At 39.0% G+C, this 24,120-nt stretch overlaps 1 protein-coding gene, 1 long non-coding RNA gene and 1 pseudogene across 6 annotated transcripts in view; 2 read left to right on the forward strand and 1 right to left on the reverse strand.

Annotated features, from left to right (window-relative positions):
* TDRD1 (tudor domain containing 1) overlaps positions 1-24,120 on the reverse strand; it is a 49,661-nt gene that overhangs the window by 22,690 nt on the left and 2,851 nt on the right. For all 5 annotated transcript variants that reach the window (XM_045069042.1, XM_045069044.1, XM_045069045.1 and 2 more), the window contains exons 2-11: positions 16,710-17,049; positions 14,174-14,232; positions 9,529-9,673; positions 7,719-7,824; positions 6,723-6,786; positions 5,470-5,574; positions 5,060-5,239; positions 4,429-4,572; positions 3,173-3,344; positions 1,646-1,732 (exon numbers count right to left, since the gene is read on the reverse strand). In XM_045069042.1, the coding sequence (XP_044924977.1) occupies positions 1,646-1,732; positions 3,173-3,344; positions 4,429-4,572; positions 5,060-5,239; positions 5,470-5,574; positions 6,723-6,786; positions 7,719-7,824; positions 9,529-9,673; positions 14,174-14,232; positions 16,710-17,049 (1,402 nt within the window). The remainder of the gene's footprint in view (positions 1-1,645; positions 1,733-3,172; positions 3,345-4,428; positions 4,573-5,059; positions 5,240-5,469; positions 5,575-6,722; positions 6,787-7,718; positions 7,825-9,528; positions 9,674-14,173; positions 14,233-16,709; positions 17,050-24,120) is intronic.
* LOC123388772 lies at positions 87-23,458 on the forward strand. The gene is made up of 3 exons (XR_006603287.1): positions 87-220; positions 4,571-4,695; positions 22,941-23,458. It is a non-coding gene; the product is annotated as an uncharacterized LOC123388772 (long non-coding RNA).
* On the forward strand, positions 18,623-18,780 carry LOC123388788 (annotated as a pseudogene).

A 24,120-nucleotide genomic window follows, 5' to 3' on the forward strand; every position in this document is an offset into this window, starting at 1 on the left:
AAGCCTTGCTTTTACTACTGATGACTTCCTTCTAGAAGCATTCACCCTTCTGTTGCTCTGGCAACTTTTGTCCCCACTCTACCCACCTCCCCCATTATGACTTCTCACTCGATGCTGTAGGCCCTGGGTTTATCCCCCACCCCCTTTTTTTCCCCGATCCCACACTCTCCCTAATATACCACCAGCATTTATGGTTTCAACCATGACTACTACTAGATCAGTAAGTGATCGGTTTTCTCCTCTAGATGGCAAAGAATTACTACAAACTTTCCAGCAGAGCTGTCATACTAAGATTTGTGTTCTGGGGATATCATGTATAGTATTATAAAGAATTCAGACAGCAGAGGGGTGCCTGGGTGGCTCAGTGGGTCTGACTTCAGCTCAGGTCATGATCTCAGGGTCCTGGGATCGAGCCCCACATCAGGCTCTCTGCTCAGCGGGGAGCCTGCTTCTCCTCCCTCTCTGCCTCCCTCTCTTCCTACTGTGATCTCTCTCTCTGTCAAATAAATAAAATAAAAAATCTTTAAAAAAAATTCAGACATCAGAGGGGCGCCTGGGTGGCTCAGTGGGTTAAGCCGCTGCCTTCGGCTCAGGTCATGATCTCAGGGTCCTGGGATCGAGTCCCGCATTGGGCTCTCTGCTCGGCAGGGAGCCTGCTTCCCTCTCTCTCTCTCTCTCTGCCTGCCTCTCCATCTACTTGTGATTTCTCTCTGTCAAATAAATAAATAAATTAAAAAAAAAATTCAGACATCAGAAAAAGTCAGAGAAGGTTGTTGGAATTATCCACAACTGGTCAGGATTCCTGACCTAGAAAAATAATAAGGAAAAAAAGGATTTTAAAAAAGAAAAAAAATCATATACAAAGGATATTCAGGAAGAAGAACCAATCGAGACCTGGCAACCAATGAGACAAGGCAAAGGACAGGAGGTAAGGATAAGGTAGACTTAAAAATGTGTCAACCTGGTTTATATGAAGGGATACATCTAGTCACAGAACCATGAACCTGGCCATCACCTCTGGATGAATGAGCAAGAAACAATGAGGTATGTCTACATCCAAAGTGATTGGTAAAGAGACAAAGTAAGGAGGAAAACAGGGCAATAAATACCACATATAACTAGGAAATGAGAAAATAAAATGCTAGTAGCAAAACTTCTTAGTTCTTGTTTAATATAATTCTTGTTATACTAAACGGAAAAGCCACACGCATAATTAAACGAGAAGTTAAAAAAAAAAAAATTTCTGAAGAAACACCATCTTACCAGAACAGAATTATCCTATTTGTTATTGTTGGAACACCTAAGTAAGGAGGGAAAATTAAACTAAGGACATGTTAGCTAAAAACCCTTCAACTCAAACTGTCATGATATTCAGTACTTTGGAGATTTCTGATAATCGTCATGTCAAGGATTAATACGGAAGACAGATGCGGAAGGAAAACAGGCAGGGAGGGAAGACTAAGCTTAGACGTAATGTGCTACTAAATGAACATTTATCTTTTTCACATAAAGTTCAAAGAATGGTTACTTCCATTAAATCTGTCAGTGTGACAGCTCTGCCCTTTTTTGTTTGTTTGTTTAGGAGAGAAGATATTCTTTAGTACCTGGAGTCACTGTACTGTTCTATACGAATCTGTATACTCACTTGCATCTGCACTTTGCTTCTTAGAATTTTGTCCCTTGGGTTTCAAGCCATATCCCATTTCTATGAGCACATCATCTAAGAGTTTTCCTAAAAATGGTTAAGAAAATACATCCCCATTGAGATATTATACCAAGAAGAAAAGCATAAACATGAAACAAATGAATCATAATCATGTGACCTAGAGATCATATCTATTAATACACTGGCCTATTTCGTTACCAGTTCAGTTTCTGTGTGCAAAATACTGTTAACTAATGCTCAGCCTTAAAAATTGAAGCAAAATTACCATTGTCATGTGGCAGAAAATTTTATAAAAATATTTCACCTCAAAATTCTGGATAACATGAAAGATTTAGTTGCTACCTCACTGGCAGGCTTAGTATGGCCACCATTTATAAGAAAAAAATAAGTTTAGTGTTAAACTAAGACTATTTTTTCTCAAAGTATGGCTGAAACAAGGGGTAGCCAGCATGTCATAAACTTCAAGTTCCTTGAAATACCAACTGAGGGGTTTTGGAGGGGAAAGGGTGGGGGGTGTGAACTCGGTGGTGGGTATTGCGGAGGGCATGGATTGCATGGAGCACTGGGTGTGGGTGCATAAACAATGAATTTTGGAACACTGAAAAAAAATTAAATTAAAAAAAAAAAAGAAATACCATCCAGAAGACTGAGTCATAATACAAAATAATACACAGCAAAGAAAACACTTAATTTCACTAAAGATTTAAATGAACTTTCTACCATGTCATCAACCAATAGTATGTCTCCTAAAGAAAAAGAATGATACCTTGGAAAGTGAGACACAATTATAAGCACATGGTCAGAAGTCACTTTTTGAACACACAGAAGGGATTCCGAGGGGTTTCCATCTCCACACTTAAATACTAGGCACTTACATTCTCATTACTAACCAAACGCACTTCTGTGAAGATTCTTCAAGGAAAAAGCACTCGTGGTGAAAGTATGGACCAATTCATAAGGAAACTCTTAAATTTTTCTCCATAAGTGAGTAGAAATCAGGAATGGTGATCGTAACAGCCGTATCAAAAGGCTAACAGTCGGGGCGCCTGGGTGGCTCAGTGGGTTAAGCCGCTGCCTTCGGCTCAGGTCATGATCTCAGGGTCCTGGGATCGAGTCCCACATCGGGCTCTCTGCTTGGCAGGGAGCCTGCTTCCTCCTCTCTCTCTCTCTCTCTGCCTGCCTCTCTGCCTACTTGTGATCTCCCTGTCATCTAAAAAAAAAAAAAAAAAAAAAAAAAAAAAAAAAAAAAAAAAAAAAAAAAAAAAAAAGGCTAACAGTCATCCCCACACTAAGTCAGCACCTAGCCTTTGAAGTCCCCCAGCTCCACCACCGATGCCGATGCCGGGTCTCCGACTGACTGCCACCGGCAAGAGCAAGGTCACACCCTGAAGGACTTGCGAGGAGCTTACTTGGCCTCATTTCATGTTTCTATTTCTTCTCTGCGTAACAGCTAAAGACTAAACACCATATTAATTGCTGCATCTACAAAACAGAGTTCGATCTTACCTGAGCTGGGCAGCATCACATCCACAGCAAAGGTAACCACTTCTTCTTTGGAAATGTCAACAATCTTTACAGAGCAGTACTGCTCCATTAACAGTGACTTAATCGTTTTGACACATTCACTGCTCCAGTTCCCCTCTGCTGGGATAACACTGGCCACAAAACACTTTATGGCCTGAAAGATTTTACATGAGTTACTAAAAAATTAGTATTTGAAAATGATTTTTTCTAATTAGTAACATGAAGATTTTTTAAAGGTAATACATTTATCACTGAATATTTATCAGAAATCTTCCAAGAACCAATAAGCAATTTTATGTTTTTTGTACATATGTAATTATGTATTTACATATGTAATTATGTATTTTTTTACATATGTACATTATGTATGTAATTACGTAATTTTGTATCTAATTTTTGTATGTAATTTGTCTCTTGCGCTACTCTATCCATGTACTTTTCCTTTTGGGACCTGAAGCTTGAGAAATTTATGAAAGGATAACTAATTATCCCTCAAATACATATAAATTCAGGTTGCTTCCAGACAATGTATTATACATAGAAATGATTGTTTTTAAAAGAACAGATGGAGGGCGCCTGGGTGGCTCAGTGGGTTAAGCCGTTGCCTTCGTCTCAGGTCATGATCTCAGGGTCCTGGGATCGAGGCCCGCATCGGGCTCTCTGCTCAGCGGGGAGCCTGCTTCCTCCTCTCTCTCTCTGCCTGCCTCTCTGCCTACTTGTAATCTCTATCTGTCAAATAAAAATAAATAAAATCTTTAAAAAAAAAAAAAAAAGAACAGATGGATAAGATGTCCCTAAAAAATGCGAAGTTTCTCAGGTAATGAAGTATTACCTAAGGCTTCTTAAATGGATCCAAGAAAGCCAATGACATTTATCTACATTTAGTAAAAATGAGAAATATACCAATAGGTACTTTTTTATAATAACCATTACAGAACAGAGCAAGCAAATATTGTGCCCATTAAAATATTAAAGATAGGGGCGCCTGGGTGGCTCAGTGGGTTAAGCCTCTGCCTTCGGCTCAGGTCATGATCTCAGGGTCCTGGGATCGAGCCCCACATCGGGCTCTCTGCTCAGTGGGGAGCCTGCTTCCTCCTCTCTCTCTGCCTGCCTCTCTGCCTACTTGTGATCTCTGTCTGTCAAATAAATAAATAAAATCTTTAAAATATATATATATATATATTAAAGACAGCTCTTTGGGGACACTATTAGGAATTCAGAAAGTAAAAAAGACTTACACATGGAGGAAATAAGTCAATGTTTCTATTTAGTTGGTGAATTCTGTTTACTGGAATTATTTCTTCATTTCCATAATCAATATATAAGACATGTGCCTTCTTCTGCAGCATATCAATATCTTGTATCATTACTCTGTTCCAGGTCTGAAAGTGAAATATAATGGTGCTCTGCTTCAAAACGGTCTCTCAGGCTTCAAAACTCTCAGCCCATCTATAGAACAGCCAAAGGAGAAACTACAGCTCTGTTCTGAGGGACTCATTTAACAGGTTAATCTTCTAACAATCTGGCTAAGAAATCCCTGAATTTGTCTACTTAGGAGACTAATGTACACACAACCACTCCCAGGTTACTCTAGCCCAGGAGACACAATGACACACTAATGCCTCAGTACAGAAGTGCATAGGCTGCAGGGCTGGCTGTCCGTCTGCACTTGGCAGAGGAGGCGCCTATCGACAGAGCTGGAGGGCTCACCCAACAAATCCATAATACCGAATGAGGAAGAGAGACAGGAATGTGACCACAGACTCTGGTTAAGCCAGCAAATGCATTATTAAAAGCTCCGGTGTCCAGCTTATATGACAAAAGTAAATTAAAACATCGTATTAAATAATTCACTTCATCAGCGGTTACCTGATCAACAGTGTACTTGGCAACACAAACTTCCCCCTTAACAGGAATGTAATCCTCCTGAGTTGTATGTGCATAGGTTTCCTTTAGACTCGCAGAAAGCTGGTTCATATATTCTAAAACTTCTGAAGAATATAACTGCACATAGAAGTCACTTGGGTGTTTGAATTCAGTAACTGTACCCTTTCAAAAGACAGAAAAGGTGCAATAATTCACTGAGAACACAAGCACATGGGAATTTCTTAAAGCTTTCTAATGAGATTTTTAAAAGGGTATTTTAAGACAGTTTTCACAATCAGTTTCATCAGTTACATTTCGTAGCTCACTTAGAAGCTCAAACTAAAAACAGGAAACAAGGAATAAAAATCTATAGTTCTTTGGATCTCTGTCTATAGAAATTAAATAACAAATACCTTTATTTCCATGGTTTTCCTGAGTTGTAGACTTCTCAAATCAGAAAACATTATTTTATCAGCACCAGTGGCTATTTCTTTAGTAACTCCAAGAGGGTAATCACCCTGGGTTTTAAAAAAACAAAACACATGAGTGAGTTACTTATACAAGCACATGTTTCCAAGCAATACTGTGGCCACCATTTGCTGGAATTCAGGCCAAAATAGCCCCTGAGGCTTGAGTAACAGAGAGATATAGTGTGTAACTCCAAAAGCCAATAAAACCCACTGTCCCTAGGCAGTTTACACAGCAGTGGGATCACTGAAGTATCAGGTGGTGGTGATGATACTGAAGTATCATCAGTGGTGATGATAATGTTGAGTTTATAAAATAAAACGAGGGGGGGTTAGTGTTTTAAGTTTGAACTTGTTAACATTTTATAAGTATGAATATTTGAGGAAGTCAGATTTTTTTTTTTTTAAGTAGAAACTAGGACCAGCTAGAGAAGCCTAAAAATTATAGATGAGCTGAGCACTACTGATATTTTTCAAGTTATGAATGACTTAGCCCACAGTTACCTACATGGAAGAGAGGTCTTGGAGAAAAAAATGCTCCTTCGGTACGAGGGCAGGACACAAAGCCAGAGAATGTGTGCATGCAGGGACTAGAGAGAGGGGCTGTCTCTCAGGAATCCAAACAATTTTACACTGAGACACAGGCATCACAAGTCCTTCGGGGCAGAGTGCTGGGCACACATAATGCTCAAAAATCCCCAACAGTCACCCAATCGATCATTAAGGTGTACAGGTTATTCCACAGGAAACACAGGATTTAATAAACATTGATGCAGGGGCGCCTGGGTGGCTCAGTGGGTTAAAGCCTCTGCCTTCGGCTCAGGTCGTGATCCCGGGGTCATGGGATCGAGCCCCGCATCGGGCTCTCTGCTCAGCGGGGAGCCTGCTTCCTCATCTCTCTCTGCCTGCTTCTCTGCCTACTTGTGATCTCTGTCTGTCAAATAAATAAATAAAATCTTTAAAAAAAAAAAAAATAAAAAAAAAAAAATAAACATTGATGCAGAGGCACCTCGCTGACTCAGTCAGACGGACCTGCAACTCCATCTGGGATCTGGAGAGTTCGAGCCCCATGTTGGGTGTGGAGATCACGTGGATAAACATTGGTGAAATGCAGAAGTGGTATTGCATTTAGCTTAAGCCCTCTTAATTTAAAAGGAAATCATTCAAAATTCACTCTAAAGACAAAAAGTACATCATACCTCATTTTTCACTTCCATGTTCTTTGTTTCAAAAGGTGACTTACTATCTTCACGTTTGTGGAAACTGAAATAAAGCAGCTGATTATAATACTTAGAGTACAGAGCCAATCAAGAGTAGGGGCCACAGTGATGTTAAATTCTCAATCATCAAAATCCAGAAGGAGAGAAACAGCTTCCTTCAGAGAGTTTCACAGTAGTAACAGAGCAAAATAGTCCAGGGCTGGCTTTGCACCCGTCTACCCTGTGGGCGAGCTCGCCTCTTCCAAAGCAACCTGATTAAAGGGACCTCTGCAGCCACAATCTCCAAGCCCCAGCTTTCTTATCTGCAAGATGTAATCCCTACACGAGCTCAATAGTTTTGAGGACTGAATGAAGTTATAGATGTGAAACTGCTTTGTATACTGGTAAATGCCATGCCACTAAGATTTTCATATTTTAAAGTCGCAATTCATGAGACACTGTGAGTGTTCTACCTTATCATAATTCAGGAAAGAACACGTGTTTAAAAGGAATTCTAAAGGTCTACTTATAGGGGCGCCTGGGTGGCTCAGTGGGTTAAGCCTCTGCCTTCGGCCCGGGTCATGGTTCCGGGGTCCTGGGATCGAGCCCCACATCGGGCTCTCTCCTTGGCAGGGAGCCTGCTTCTCCCTCTCTCTCTGCCTGCCTCTCTGCCTACTTGTGACCTCTCTGTCTCTCTCTGTCAAATAAACAGGTAAAATCTTTAAAAAAAAAAAATTATAAAGGTCTACTTATTACAAACACTAAAAACTTAAAGTTCTGACTCTGAATATGTACTAATAGAATCATATTCATGGAAACTCAGTCCTGAATTTGTAAGCTCTTCATTTCAAATTTGCATCCTTTATGTTACCACTTCAGTAAATAAAAGTGACAACTTCTACATAGTTATGGCCTGCTAACCTCATTTGATTCTTACACTATCAAAAATAAAGCCCGTTTAAATATTCCCTAGTGAATAAAAGAAATCATGCTTACTTTTGTTGAACAGGTTTGCACACGATGCTGTGTGCGGACCAGTCCCTTCTCTGGCACGCTGTGGAGCAGTAGTAGGTCTGCTTGCACTGTGAGCACCTCAGCGATCCTACAGAACACAGCCCGTAACATCACCAGTGTTTTATTCCAAGTATTTGTTGCTGAGAGCAAGACATTTTCAAAGACCAGACATACCAATCACCATTCTATTAATCACATCAGGAAGATTACTTGAAGAGGATGATGATGTTTTTGATTAGGCATTATGATTAAATTTTTAAAGCTCTCTCAGATTGCAAATAGGAATGCAAAGATGAAAATGAAAGGTGGGACAGACTGAAAACATGACTGACTTTCCTAAAGTAGAGCCCAGAACACATTATAAAAGGCACAATCAAAGGAAACAGAAAGTGTGTGGTTGTGAAAACAAACTTGCGCAAGCAAACTCTGACACGGCTTATTACCTCGCGCTGTTAAAAAAAAATACAAGACAAAAATCCAATGAAGAGAATCACATCCAGAAAAACCCAGAAGTTTTTTAAATAAAGTACTAAAAAAAACCTATGAATATACAGGCAGAAAAAAAAAAAAAACCCACATAAAAAAACAACAACAACCAAAAAAAAAACAGGCTGGCCTCAAATGGTTCTACTCAAAAGAAAAAAAAAAGCTAAATGTCCAAGTGGCCAGTAAGCATGTGAAATACTGCTCAAGATCACTCACGGGTCATGAGGGAAATAGAATTTAAAAGCACACTGCAGGGGCGCCTGGGTGGCTCAGTGGGTTAAGCCGCTGCCTTCAGCTCAGGTCATGATCTCAGGGTCCTGGGATCGAGTCCCGCATCGGGCTCTCTGCTCGGCAGGGAGCCTGCTTCCTCCTCTCTCTCTCTGCCTACCTCTCTGCCTGCTTGTGATCTCTGTCTGTCAAATAAAAAATAAAATCTTTAAAAAAATAAATAAATAAAAATAAAAGCACACTGCAATACCAGTACACACCCACGAGGAGGGCTAACGTTGAAAAGACCAGCAGCACCGAATGACAGTGATGTGGAGCACAAAACTCACTATCATTGGGAAGGCAGAACAGGATAACTACTCAGGAAAATGGCTTGGCTGTTTCCTCTAAACTTATATACCTACCCTTTGACTCAGCAATTATACTCCTAGGTATGTACCCAAGAGAAAGGGAAATATATATCCTCATAAGGACTTGTGAAAAAGCATGGAAAGAGATCTATTTATAATAACCAAAAGCTAAACACAAGCAAAACTATTCAACAAAAAACCAGATACACTGTGATAGAATCGTATAACTACTATTTGGCACCAAAAAATAGTGTATGTCGACCATATTAATACTAAAAATATTATTCTAAATGAAAAAAAAGCTTCACACAAAAGAATCAAGATTCCATTTTTATGAAGTTCTAAAACTGGCAAAATTAATTTACAGTTCAATTAAAAAAACTACTGTGGTTGCCTCTCGTGGCCATAGAGATTGGAAGGAGCTAGAAGGGAACTTTCTAAGAAGATAGAAATATTGTCTTGATAAGCATGTGAGTTTGTGCTTCCCAGTGCATGTAAATTTTGTCACAAACAAAACTATGGGAAATAATAATCGGGTAAGGAAGCAGCAAGAGTGGAAAGGTATGAATGAACAACCGTAGAATGCCAGTGGCTGCTGAAGCAGAGAGATGGGTATAGAGCAGGTACAATATTCTGTTCATACTTACTATGTTTTAAACTTTCCATAGTAAAAATATTTTTCAAATGTGTGAAAAAATAATCCAGACATGTTAGGGAAATATGCTTACCAAACAAGCCACAGCGATGGCAAGTTGTTGACCGAAAAGAAGGTCCTAAGGAGTTGAAGAGTGCTGAATTATTTATGGACAAGGAATTCTCAACCAACTTGTGTATTTTTTTTGACTTTGCAGGAGGCACGTTATTGCTAGGCTTCTATTAAGAAAAGAGAATAGCAATATTAAAACTTGGTAGTAGTTTTTTTTTAAATACTGTATTTGGGATTTCCTCTTCTGGACAGATAAAAAAGATGCACCTTTCCCTAGTCCTCCTATTACATGCTACTAAAAACCCAGACTTATAATATAAACAAACATAAGCTGACTTTGACAAGAGGGCAGCAGACAGGCTAGGAAATTTGGGGCCCAGAGAAGAACAAGACAATGAGTTCCGGAGTTTTCTTTTTGCCTCACATATTTCAGACACGGTGCTGGAGAAGCCAGCAACCCAAAATGCCAAACAGTACAGACAATAAAGCCCCAACAGAAAGTATCCTCTCTTGAGCTAAAGACGAAGAAATGGGCATCCCAGCAATACAGAAAACCAGTAACTGTTCTACCCTAGACAAACACCACAGTAAAAACTGTGGCCCTGTTCTAGAGTAGGGTGCTGGCGTTTCATCCCTAGGAGTCTCCCCCGGAACCCGGACTTTCACCCAACAGGTAGGAGTATTCCTCCTACCCCAACCACCTTTACTGGGGAGGTAGAAGAGGACTCCCAGTGGACAATCAGGACTTTTTAACCACTGTTCAAAAGTAATTAGTGTCTCCCAAATCTTCCCCTCTAATTCTCCTCTCTGACCTACCTACTCTCTCCCCACTCCATCCCACTCCTTTATCAGTAAAGAGGCACTCATCACTTCTGGCAAGGAGGAGGTATCACATGAGGCCTACCTGGAAGCTGGAACTCCCACCCTCACCCAAGGGCAAGGGAGGCACCTCCTTCAGTGCCAGCTCAGGCTGACTGAAGAACCTGGACATCTACTCCCACCCAGCAGCACCCACCCTCTGATGTAGGGTCAGAGGAAGCTAGCTAAAAAGGAAGTTTAAATAAGATACAGAATTTTATTAACATAATACCCCAAATGTGCTAGTTTCAATATGAAATCACTTGTCTTATTTAGAAAAAGGGAAATCACAACTGAATTAAAAAAAAAAAAAAAGCCAACATCAAGACAACAGAGAAGTTTGACAAACATTTTAAAGGAGCCATCAATAGTTCAGTAAGCAATTAGGAGCACAATTGAAACAAATGTAAAGAGTCCCAGTGAAGAAACAGAAGATATAAAGAAGAACCAAATGGAAGTTTCACAACTGGAAAGCAAAATAACAAGGAATGTTATTTTGGGGTGAGGGATGCCATGCCAAAATGGAGAGAACAGAGGAAAGGCTCAGTAAACTTGAAGACTGAACAACAGAAATTACCTAACCTAAGAAGAGAGAAAAAACAAAATGGAGAAAAAACTAAATAAACAGAGCCTCAGAGACCTATGGGACTATAACAAAATATTTAACATTCATGTCTTTGGAGTCCCAGGAGAGAAAAAAAGTCAGGGTGAAGAAGTTCTTTTTTTTTAAGATTTTATTTATTTATTTGACAGACAGATCACAAGGAGGCAGAGAGGCAGGCAGAGAGAGAGGAAGGGAAGCAGGCTCCCTGTTGAGCAGAGAGCCCGATGTGGGGCTGGATCTCAGGACCCTGGGATCATAACCTGAGCTAAAGGCAGAGGCTTTAACCCACTGAGGCACCCAGGCACCCCCAAAGAAGTTCTTAAATAAAAAATGCCCCAGACTTACAATATTTGGCAAAAGATATAAATCTACAAATTCATGTTGAGCAAGTCCCTGACCAAATCAAAGAAATCCACACCAAGACTCACGTAGTCAAACTTCTTCAAGCTAAAGACAAAAAAAGTTAAAAGCAGAGAGAGGAAAAGGACATTTTACTTACAGGGGAAAAAGTAATTCAGAAGAAAATAGATTTCTCAAAATACACCCTGGAGAGCAGAAGAAAATAATACAACATTTTAAAGTATCCTGCAGGAGTAAAGAAGAAATAGAAACCAAGACATTCTTAAATGAAAGAAAACTAAGAATTTGTCACCAGCAGACTTAAAGAATGGCTAAAGGACGTTCTCTAAACATAAAGGAAATAAAGGAATGCTGGAACGAAAGGAAAGGAAGAACACATTAAATAAAATACAATAAGCACAATAGACTTAACAGAAAAAAATTGAAGCAAAATGAAACTGAAAAGAGAAAAAGACAATATATAATTATAGAGACCTTAATATCCTTATCTCAACAATTAGTAGACCTACATTGAAAATCACCAAGAATACAAAAGAACTTGAGATCACCATCAACCAAGGGATTCTGTTAGACAAGGGATTTTATTTATTTAGACAGTTTATAGATGCACTCGATCTGAGATCATGACCCCGAAACGGCATAAACTGGCCACCCAGGCGCCCTCTGTTAGACATTTATAGATCATTCTACCCAACCATAAAATGGACATTCTTTTCAAGTGCTAAAGAACATATACTAAGACAACACATGGGGCCATAAAGAAAAGCTCAACAAATTTAAATCACACAGAGTAGATTTTTCAACAACAGTGGACTCAAACTAGAAATAAGTAACAAGAGTAATTAATAATCTTCAAACATTTGAAAACAATAGAGTTCTAAACAACTCATGAGTCAAAGAGGAGGTCTCAAAAGAAATTAAAAAAAAAAAGTTGAACTAAAAGAAAATGAAAACATAACAAATCAAAATTTGTAAGACACAGTTAAAACATTGCCAAGAGGTAAATTCATAGCACTAAGTTCACACACTAGAAAAGAGGGAAAGTTTCAAATAATCTAAATTCTCATCTTAAGAATCTAAAAAAGTAAGAAAAAAATGCCAAAAGCAAACAGAAGCAAGGAAACAAAGATAAAAGGAGAAATCAATGAAATTAAAAAACAAAAACGTAGAGAAAAAAAAAAAATCAATGAAACAAAGACCTGGTTCTTTGATAGGACCAAAAAAGGGGCACCTGGGTGGCTCAGGTGGTTAAGCATTGGACTTCAGATCAGGTCATGATCTCTGGGTCCTGAGATCAAAACCAGGTCGGCTCCCTGCTCAGCAGAGAGACAGCTTCTCCTTAGACCCCCTCAACCCTCTTCCCCCCACCAATGGAATAAATACGTCTAATTTTTGACAAAAGTGCAAAAGCAATTCAGTGGAGGAAATAGAGCATTTTTAACAAATGGTGGAGAAATTAAAAGAAAACAAAACAAAAAGACCTTCAAATTAACTCAAAGTGGACCACAAAGCTAAAGGTAAAATTATAAAACTTTTTGGGAATAATGCCCCAAATTTTCTGGATCTGAAGTAGCAAAGAATTTCTAGTCTTGACACCAAAAGCAAAATCTATAAAAGAAAAAGTGGTCAAGACATCATTAAAATTAAAAAACATTTGCTCTGCCAAACACCTTGCCTGATAAGAGATTGAAGACAAGCTATAGACTGGGAGAAATCATTAGTGAATCACACATATTTGACAAAATGACTAGAACCTGGAACATATAAAGAACTTTCAAAACTGAGCAGTTAAAAAAAAAAGATCCAAATCAGAAAATGGACAAAAGACATGAGTAAACATATCAAAAATGAAATAGAAATGGCAACTATGCACATGAGAAAGTGTTTATCAGTAGCCATCAGGGGAACACAATTTAAAACTACTACATAATATCAACATGTGTCTATAAGACTGGGGGACAATAAAACCACCGCCAGCACCACATGCTGGTGTGACACTGCAGATATTCTCAGTGGGAAAGTCCAATAGTATAGCTCTTCTGGAAAATGCTTTGGTAGCTTCTTAAAAAACTCAATATGCAATACTCCATGACCCAGAAATTGCACTCCTGGGCATTTATCCCAGAGGAGAAACAAACAGAAACAAAAAATTTCTGTTCACATCAACCTTGCACATGGAGTTTTGTAAATTTTAACTGTGATAGCCAAGAACTGGAAACCCTGCAGGTTCACTTGAGAATGTGAACGTTAAACCACAGACTACTTTTCAGCAATAAAAATAAAACTACGGATACAACAAACCCTAGATGAATATCCACAGAATTACACTGAATGAATTTATCCAATCCCAAAAAGTTACATTCTGTAGGATTCCATTTATATAACATCCTTAAAATGACAAAACTCTCCATGTGGATTAGATTTGTAGCCTCCATGGATTAAGGAGGTGGTAGGGGCAAGAGGGAAATGGTATTACCATAAAAAAGCATGTAAGGGAAAGATGCAAATGTTCTGTATCTTGACAGTATCACTGTCAACATCCTTGTTACCATATTTTACTAAATTCTGTAGCACATCGCACAGGGAGAAACTCAAAGAGCTACACAGGATCTGTATTTTCTCTGCACGTCATTGCAGGGCTGAACTAACAGTGGCACGGCACACTGTAATTACGTCAACAGAACTGAATTTTTTTTTTTTTTTTTAAAGATATTAGGATGAAGAAAAGGAAGCTTCACCTTCAATAACATCTGAAAATTGAGTAGTTCTTCACAATATAAAATATGTTTAGAATCTTTTACACCCAAACAAAAACACAAAATAGAAAACAAACAGAAAACCTTACACTATTTACTTCTTTGGGTGGTGAATTGTTTCCGGCATTTAATGGGGACACGGAGTTTCCTGGAGAGAGAAAACATAAAGAGCCAAATATTACTTTATTCCTGAAAATGTACAAAACCATAATTAGATATTCAAATAATAAAGATATACTATAATAGCCTTAAGCCTACACTACAAATAAACAACTTACTTTTCCTAATGAAAAATAAGGATTTGTTTGAACATTCCTTAATTGCTATTCCTCTTGTGAATTTTTCTCCATTCACCGAGGCAGCAATTCTCAGACTTTTTTGAACCTCAGACTCATTTACACACTTAAGAAATTGCGAACCTCAGAGAGATTTTGTTTATATGGCCTATGTGTCTCAATACTTACCTATATTAGAAATTAAAGGGTGCTTGGCTGACTCAGTAGAGCGTGTGACTTTTGTTTTTTCTTTTTAAAGATTTTATTTATCTATTTGACAGACAGAGATCACAAGTTGGCAGAGAGGCAGGCTCCCTGTTGAGCAGAGAGCTTGACGTGGGGTTCGATCCTAGGACCCCATGACCATGACCCTAGCCAAAGACAGAGGCCTCAACCCACTGAGCCACCCAGGTGCCCCGAGCATGTGACTCTTGATCTAAGGGTCATGAATTCAAGCCCCACATTGGGCACAAAGCTTACTTAAAAAAAAAAATAAGTAAGGACACATGGTGGCTCAGTGGCTAAACATCCAACTCTTGATTTTGACTTGGATCATGATCTCAGGGTCCTGAGACTGAGCCCTGTGAGGGCTCTGTGCTGGATATGGAGCCTGTTTAAAATTCTCTCTCTCCCTCTGTCCCTCTTCCCCCTAAAAACTGTTAAAAAGAAATTAAAAATTAGTTTTAAAAATTAAAAGTTTATTTAAAAATAAATGCACTACATTGACATGATTTTTGTATGTAAAACACTACATTTTCAAAAGCAAAAAAAAAAATTGTGAGAAGAGTAGCACTGTTGTACATTTTTGTAATGTTTGGTTTAAATCATGATCGTTGGATTCACATACCTGCTTTTGCATTCAATCCTTTGTGTTGTTTTGGTTGAAGAGTATGAAGAAAATCTGGCCTCGCACAGATACATGGTTGCAAAAAACGAGTATTTAACGGCTTTCTCAGGTAATTATGGATGTTTTCCTTTAACATCATGCCAAAACTCAAGTGGTAGTTTGAGGGGTAATTGCAATGAGGAATCTAAAACTTTTTCATAATGTGACATTGGAATCCATTGATTGATCCTGCACTTTGAGTGGATTTTTACCCATGAGTGACTGTGCAACATGAGGCATTGGTCATTTGGAGAAGAATGAGAAACTCTTGAGTTATACAGATCTTTCAATTGTCGACAGATTCCATTACAAAATATTTTAAAATTCATGTGTTATTTAGTATCACCAGGCACCTCCCCAGGAAAGTCCAAGTATCGAGAAGCTGTCATGGCAGAGTGGCAGATATGCATTTCCTGAAATTCTCATTTTGCTCAAAAGCTTGAATTTTATCATTAGCAAAAATACTGTCAGGTGTTTTCCTTGAAGTAATAGGTTCACTTTATTCATTTTTGAGAAAATGAATGCCAGATACGTAAATCTGAATAACCAGAATTTTTCATTCTTTTCAAGTAAAAAATGATGTTCCAAGAAAAAAGTTTCCATACAGCCTATAGCTCTGTCACATACATGCTTTTCATACTTCCTATGAAGCAGAAGTTAGGGGTAATTCCCATTTTGTTACACAAAATACTAAAAATATGCGTACACAGGTGTCAAGATTTGTCAAGGACAGCCCTGAGTAAGGCATTTCTGGTTTTGTTTTAACCTCAAGTTCATAGCAATGAAAATACCCAATTACCACTAGCCCAAGTAGGTAGGAGCTAATGAGGCATTAATGATAATGGCATTAATGGTTTACCTTTGCTTCTGCATCATTGGTGTAAAGTCAGCCCAACAAAAAAGGCAAATGACATTTTAGTATTATCGGGAAAATAGTTTCGACCTCTTGGGAAACCTCAGAGGCCCAAGGGCCATGCACCAGAACCACATCACCATAACATTAAAAGATCACATATGATATACGTTCACCCAGTGCTCCCCCAACTTCAAAACCAGGTTTTTGGAATTAGGACTAAAGGAACAACTTTTTAAAAATCTGATGAAACAATATAATGTCTTATGTGTATCTTTGTGACAGATTGTGTATCTCAAATGCAAATTATGCAATTTACATAGTATTTTTTAAACATGGCCAATCTTTAAAAAGGCAGAGGATGTCCTTTCTACATTCCTTGTATGGTTCTCCCATTGTGGGGGGAAGCTCCTCTGTAGATTCATGTGATGAATCTAGTCAAAGGAAGTTATTTGGCACCTGGCTTTTCCTTCTAAACCTTTAAATGCAAATACTGTAAAGTAGCTATTTAGTTGTTTTGTTAATAGCACATGGGTGTGTGATCACGTACCTGTGATAAGCCAAAGAAACCATCAGAATCAAGAAGTAATAAGCCTGTAGTTTTCACTTACCTGTTGACAACGTCTTCCTGTCTCCTTTGGATCCAACCACCTCTCCATTGATGCTGTTAGGGTTTGAAGATACTGAATTGTCTTCCTGACTAGCCAAATACGGTTTGGTTTGCTCACAAAGCAAAAAACTGTTTTTACTGTTTTTTTTATTTCCATTCTCTGGACTTTTCAACCGGAAATTAGGGTGGTTAGCATGTGCTCCAGGACTTCTTAAAGAATCATGTGGCGGAAGCTTGTTTTCATTTTTCTCAAAATTAAATGGCTCTGTCATCTTACAAGTAGATGACTCCAAATTATTTCTTGACATCATAGTATGTGGCAATTTAACATTCACAGAAGCCTATGGGAAGAAGTGCATTTAAAAGGCAATTTTTAATTACAAAAGTAGAAGCATCGCAGTCCCTTCTTATGTAACAAGTAAGGCTCATCAAAGCAGAGGTAACCTTGATATCAGATCCTGGCCTAAAAGCAAAAGGAACAGAGTCTCTATCTCAGTAAGTACAAACTCCCAAGTTGCACACAATTCAACCACAGACAAAAGGCTAACTTAAGAGACATCAAAAGAGTCATCTCAGAGTTCGACACCATTTTTTACTTTAAAAAGCTTCTGAAACAACAGGAATAAAAAAGGACTTGCATGTTTTAAGAGAAATATTTCTAAGCCAGAGCATGCAACTTAACAGTCAGATACAATGAGGATATTGTCTTCATCGGGTCATCACCTACCTTTCCAGCCTCTCAGAATCCCTCTATCTGCTCCTACTTGAGAAACTGAGATCTTGAATATGCTGAGCCCAGCTCTCAGTGCCTCTACCTTCCTCACTGGCCTGGCAAAGTCCTTCCTTCCTAGGCACCCTTCACGGTTTGCCTCAGCTTACCTCTGTTTGGTCTGTATTCCCCCAGCCCTCTGCTTGATCATCTCTAACTTAGCTTCCATAAACTGTAATTTATATCTACTCCTTTTAAGGACTTAACTGCACGCACCTTTCTCTGAAAATAAGGTACATGTATTGTTACAAAGTGCCTCTGAGAAACCTCTCTGCAGACTTGATGCTAGCTTGTTTTTTTCCCATTACTCTTAAAGAATACTAAGTGTCCTGCCTAAGGGAAGTAATAAAAGTGGACAAACAACTTTTCTTTCTGAGGCTGTGACCTACAGCTTTGTACACAGACCTCAGGTAACACTGCCTATTGTCCCAAAACTGTTCAGTTTTGAGAGGAGGGGAAGCCACAGAAAGCTAAACTGGTATGAGTAGTATCTAAAGATTAACACTGTTTTAAAGGGAAAACAAAAATATAGCAGAAACATCTTCCCTCCTGGTGACCTAAAATTTCTGTATCATTTTTTGCTTTAAATTAGGCCTAGCCTAATCTGTGACAATACAGAAAAGAGAATGAAATAATAAAAAAAAAATACATATGCACACTCAAAGCGTGGGGGTTGGGGAGGGGGACTCTCAGTGGGCCAGATCCTGAGAAGATCCCTAACTAAAGGGTGCAGATGGGCAGTTATGGGAGATCCTACAGCCACTGGGGAAAGTGCACAGTTGACAGTAAGCACATCCTCCCACGGCTCAGACTGGGTGGGAATGAGATTGTTGGGCTCGGTAAGAGACAAATTCTGTGAAGTTACATAAGAACTTAATTTTCAGGGGAAACTGGGTGGGGCTAGGAATACTGAGTAACAGACAATTTACAAGAAATATAAACAATGCACATTAAGATACTAGGGGAACTACGAGAACAAAAACAAGGTGTAATTTTTAAAATTACAGAAGAAAAATCTCAGTCTAACAAAAAAGAAAAAAAAGAAAGATTCAAGCATGGACAATGGAAAACACCAAATAAGATGCCGGAACCAAACCCAAGCAATCCAATTATCAATGATTTAGTCTCAATTAAGAGAGAAAACGAGCTTTGCTCAGTGGCAGTATCGTAGCCAATGAGGTTTATCCAAGGCGTGATTATTGCTAATTGAAAGAGAAAAAACGAGGGAGAAAAACATCCTGCTAGAGGTTATGCACAGCAGGCACACATAAAATTTATGGCAAGTTTGGAAATAATAGAATTAAAACATGTGCTATGCAAATAATTTAAAAAAGGTGAAATATGAATACTGATAGCTGATAAAAGAGAATTCAACTGGGACAAAGATTTTTTACATGTATGAAAGAAACACCCGAGGAGAGAGCACACCCAAGAATCAGTGCATCACAATGTCCTCAGATCTATAAAACAAAAACTGATTGAGGGAGGAGAAATTTAGGCCACAGTAAATATACACCTGCCTTACACACTTGTCAACAGACAGAAAACGAGTGCTATTTTAATACCACGATAAACTTGATCTACTAAGGACCAATACAATCAAGAGCATTCATTTTTCCAACACGGGGCATACATCGAACTAGAAAAGTCACCTCCACGGACTCCAGAAACACTAATGCCAAGCAAAAACACGTTCACTTACCAAATCTCCACCTCAAGTTTTGCTTCCCAGAGAATCAGCCTACAACAACCACATGAGCAGGTGAAGGGTTTCGGTTTAGTTTTTTAACGCGGTAAAATATCACAAAGAAAATAGCAAACATGACTATATAAAACAATTACAAAAAATAGCAAGCAGCCAGAAAACGAAGATTAATGCACAGATGTAAAACTCTATATCAAAATTTTTAAAAAATGGGATAAATAGTAAAAACATTCAGATACTACAGCGATGTGACTTAACCCAAAGGCCATCTTCTACCTCTGATTTTGCTAGCTTGAGTTAGAGATAACGCTGGCCATAATCATTCTCCTGAGCAGAATTTCTCCTAGCAGAATTTCTCAGAAAGCTCTGTCCTTTCCTGATGAACAGGAACAGATTTGGCTGCAGGATCTTTCACCCCTTTCTTCCTTTAATGCAATCAGGAATCAATAAGCAAAAAAGAAGAATGCACACCCTAAGGATGGTAGAGTGGAAAAGGCAAAGCACCTGATGTCTCTGTCAGTATCCCTGAGTCACCAGCCCTGATTGGCCGATGCAGACTCACTGTGACATCAAATAAACCCATGAATTCTGTTATTTGCAGCCCAACAGATAAAGATATCAATAAAATGTGAGCAAAAGGCATGAACAGAATGCACAGAGAATGAAGATTAGTTGATAAACATAAGGGGGAAAGCATTCAACCTCATTTGTAATTTAAAAAATCAAATTAAATAATTATATATTATTTTCTGTCCAGCATGGGTGTGATTAAAAAGGACACTCCCATTGGGCCCCTGGGTGGCAAAGTTGCTTAAGTGACAAACTCTTTTTTTTTTTAAAGATTTTATTTATTTATTTGACAGACAGAGATCACAAGTAGGCAGAGAGGCAGGCAGAGAGAGAGAGAGAGAGAGAGAGAAGCAGGCTTCCTGCAGAGCGGAGAGCCCGATGCAGGGCTCAATCCCAGGACCCTGAGATCATGACCCAAGCCGAAGGCAGCAGCCCAAACCACTGAGCCACCCAGGCGCCCCTTAAGTGACAAACTCTTGATTTCAGCTCAGGTCACCATCCCGGGAGCCTGCATCTCTCTCTCCCTCTGCCTCTCCCCCCTGCTCATGCCCTCTCTTCCTTTCTCAAATAAATAAAACCTTTTAAAAAAGTAAAGATAAAATCTTTGAAAAATAAAACAAAATTCCTTTGCATGGAATATAAATTCGTATGCTTTTATGGGGAGACAATTTGGATATACATACATATACACACCTACATGTGTGTACGTCTATAAATAGATACATATTCTTAAGGTATGTATGCATTCTTTTCATTTTTATTATTTATTTATTTTAGAGAGAGAGAGAGAGAGAGACGTGCATGAGCAGAAAGGGCAGAGCAAAAGAGAATCTCAAGTAGACTCCATGCTGAGCACGGAGTTTGACAAGGGGCTTGATCTCATGACCCAAGCTGCAACCAAGAGTGGGACAATTAACTGACTATGCCACCCAGGCACCCCAAGTGTACATGTATTCTTAAAAATATTCTAGCCATTTACCTGGTAAATCTACACCTAGAAATCATCCCATTAAAATAACCCTAACAATGGGGTGCCTGACTGGCACAAGTCAGTTAAGCACCCAGCTCTTAATTTCAGCTCAGGTCATGATCTCAGTGTTGTGGAGATCAAGCCAAGTGTCAGCTTAAGACTCCCTCCCTGTCACTCTGTCCCTCTGCCCACTCCTCCTCTCTCTTTCAAAATAAGTAAATAAATTAAAAATAAAAATAATAATAATGATCCTGAACATCAAAAAATCCTATTTAAAATAATGAAAAAAATTGAGAAAGAAGTTAACTGTGATATCTCTACTAGATAGATTAACACCACCATTTATAATCTTAGCTTTCGGGGCACCTGGGTGCCTCAGTGGATTAAGGTCTCAGGGTCCTGGGATCAAGCCCCGCATCAGGCTCTCTGCTCAGTGGGGAGCCTGTTTCCTCCTCTCTCCCTGACTGCCTCTCTGACTACTTGTAATCTCTATCAAATGAATAAATAAAATCTTAAAAACCAGAATCTTAGCTTTCAAAAACATTATAAAATGTCTAAGAACAGGAAATGAAAAATCAGAAACATTGTATAATAACTGTAATAAATAAATAACCTCTCCATATAAGCAAGGTCAATGAAATACATGAAATTTTAAATGAGTGTTATGGGGTAAAGGAGATTGACAAAAGGAATCTTTTTTATAGTCTATTTCATTTTCAAATTTTGTTGGTTTTTTTTTTCCTAAAGATTTTATTTATTCAACAAAAAAAGAGAGAGAGTGTGCGTGCTCAAGAGTGTGCAAACACTGGGGTGCCTGGGTGGCTCAGTGGGTTAAACCTCTGCCTTCATCTCAGGTCATGATCTCAGGGTCCTGGGATTGAACCCCACGTGGGGCTTTCTGCTCAGAAGGGAGCCTGCTTCCCCCCTCTCGGCCTGCCTCTCTGCCTACCTGTGATCTATCAAACAAATATATAAAATCTTAAAAAAGAAAAGAAAAGAGTGTGCAAGCACAAGCAGAGGGAGGGAGAGAGGGAGAGGGAGAAGCAGACTCCCTACTGAGCAGGGAACCTGATTCTGGGCTCCATCCCAGAACCCTGGGATCATGACCTATGCCGAAGTCAGATGCTTAACTGACTGAACCACCCAGGTGTTCCTCAAATTATGGTTTGTTTGTTTTTTTTTTAAAGATTTTATTTATTTATTTGACAGAGAGAAATCACAAGTAGAGAGGCAGGCAGAGAGAGAAGGAAGGAGGCTCCCTGCTGAGCAGAGAGCCTGATGCGGGACTCGATCCCAGGACCCTGAGATCATGACCTGAGCCGAAGGCAGCGGCTTAACCCACTGAGCCACCAAGGCACCCCAGTTCCTCAAATTATGTTTAAAAATGAATTACTTTTATAGAAAAAAAAGCATTTTAAAGATTAAAATATTAACATTACATTTAAATTAAGACTATTTTTTCCTCAAGTGTGGTTAATTCCTAACCAAGGATCAAGTAATATTTAAACCACAAAACTAGGATATAGTCATCTTCTCAAGATACCAGTGGGGCCCTCAATACACAACAGGTAACTCCTAAAATAGCCTTTCCTTTGTCCTTATTTGATAAGGCTGACAGTCAGCTCCTTTCTATCCTGCAGCACAGTTAGCTACAGACAGTTGTCTGTGTATTCTAGATTATTTTAAGTAATTTGAGTGCAGGAGCCAGGTCTGTTAAAAACATTAACAAAAAAACACCCTGATTTCTCACATTACATGTGGCAGTCTCAAATGGAGAATCACATCACGTTATGAGGTTTTCTGAAACTTTATAGCAAAACTTCAAGTCTTACACCCACTCTTCCAAAGTCCAAAAAGTAGTAAATAAATTTGACTTCAGAAAAGAAAAAAAAACTGAATCAGTCTTAGAAGTTTAAGCAGCAAATAAAAAGAGTTTAAGCTTAAAAGGAGCTCCACCTAGAGCAGAATATGGAGGTTAGAAAGACACCTCGCTTGCCTCACCCTATTCAGGAATTTTCATTACAACGCCCAGGGCAAATAGACATGTAGACCTGTTCTATAACTAGAAGCTTCTAACTTCCTTTAATTTTGGACAACCAACTGTACTGCATTCTCCTTTATAAAAGGGTTCACTTTCCAACTGACTGACTCCTGTTGCTGCCCTGTTTCCTTAACCTTCCAAATGTCTGAGATGTCTACTATATCCATTTTCCTCCAGGTCCTTCACCACTGTTCTAACACCTTCCAGGGTTCTCACAAGTCTGGACTTTCTCTAGCTCATCAGAAACCCTCACACAGACATCCTTCTCCTAACTGAGCACAGGACTGCAGATGGGAGCCAACAGCCGGTCAACAGAACCATCATTCCACCCCTCACTACGAACACTACTTCCAATCACGCACTAGCTTTTGGAGTAGCAGCCTAGGACTACTCTGAGTACGCCTAAAACTTGGGAGTTACCTACCATCTTTTGAAATTTAATTTTTTTAAAAATATGTTTATTATCCTATAAAAATTGCCGTTTTTAATTGCCTTTTTTGATTTATAGTCCTATGAATTCTAACACATGTATTTCAACGTTAAACGCCTGTAAGAAATTGCAATTATCCCTACTCTGCTTCATCCTGTGTGAAGCACTGGACATCTCGGAATCTAGAGTGGGCAAACACTATTCCATAATGCTGTGCTTCCCAACCTTGGGCTACTGACTTTGGGTACCGGTACAGGTGTATTACAGACATCGCTGCAATGGTCATGATACCTCATGGGCTAATCTTACCCAGTTTTAAAATAAGCAGTTTCCTGCTTACTATTTTTTACTATTTTCCTGTTTACTATTTTTTATATGCTAGTGATGATGAATAAAAATGTATTTATAGGGGCGCCTGGGTGGCTCAGTGGGTTAAGCCTCTGCCTTCGGCTCAGGTCATGATCTCAGGGTCCTGGGACTGAGCCCCACATTGGGCTATCTGCTCAGCGGGGAGCCTGCTTCCCTCTCTCTCTCCGTCTATTACTCTGCCTGCTTGTGATCTTTCTCTCTGTGTCAAATAAATAAATAAAATCTTTAAAAAATGTATTTATAATCATCCCTAAATTCACAGTAATTAGTATATATTTCCTTAACACAAGAGGTTAATTAGGAAGTCCCCAAATTTCTTCATGTTAAAGTGATCACTGATGTAATAAAGACCAGTGGAATGGAAGTAACTGCTACAGTTCCACCCACAAAAAGAAGTCCTTGGCTTTGTATTGTCCTTTTGTCCTGTGCTTCATGATTTGACACCAATAAAACGTGAAGCGCCCTAAGGGGCAAACCCTTTCTAATACTCCTCTGGAATCCTGTTCCCATTCCTCCCTCTGGCCAAGAGCATCCACGATATACCTGCAACCAGTGACT

Source organism: Mustela putorius, unplaced genomic scaffold (assembly GCF_011764305.1).
Source record: "Mustela putorius furo isolate JIRA1106 unplaced genomic scaffold, ASM1176430v1.1 tig00003909_pilon_pilon_pilon, whole genome shotgun sequence".
Classification (NCBI taxonomy): Eukaryota; Metazoa; Chordata; class Mammalia; order Carnivora; family Mustelidae; genus Mustela; species Mustela putorius.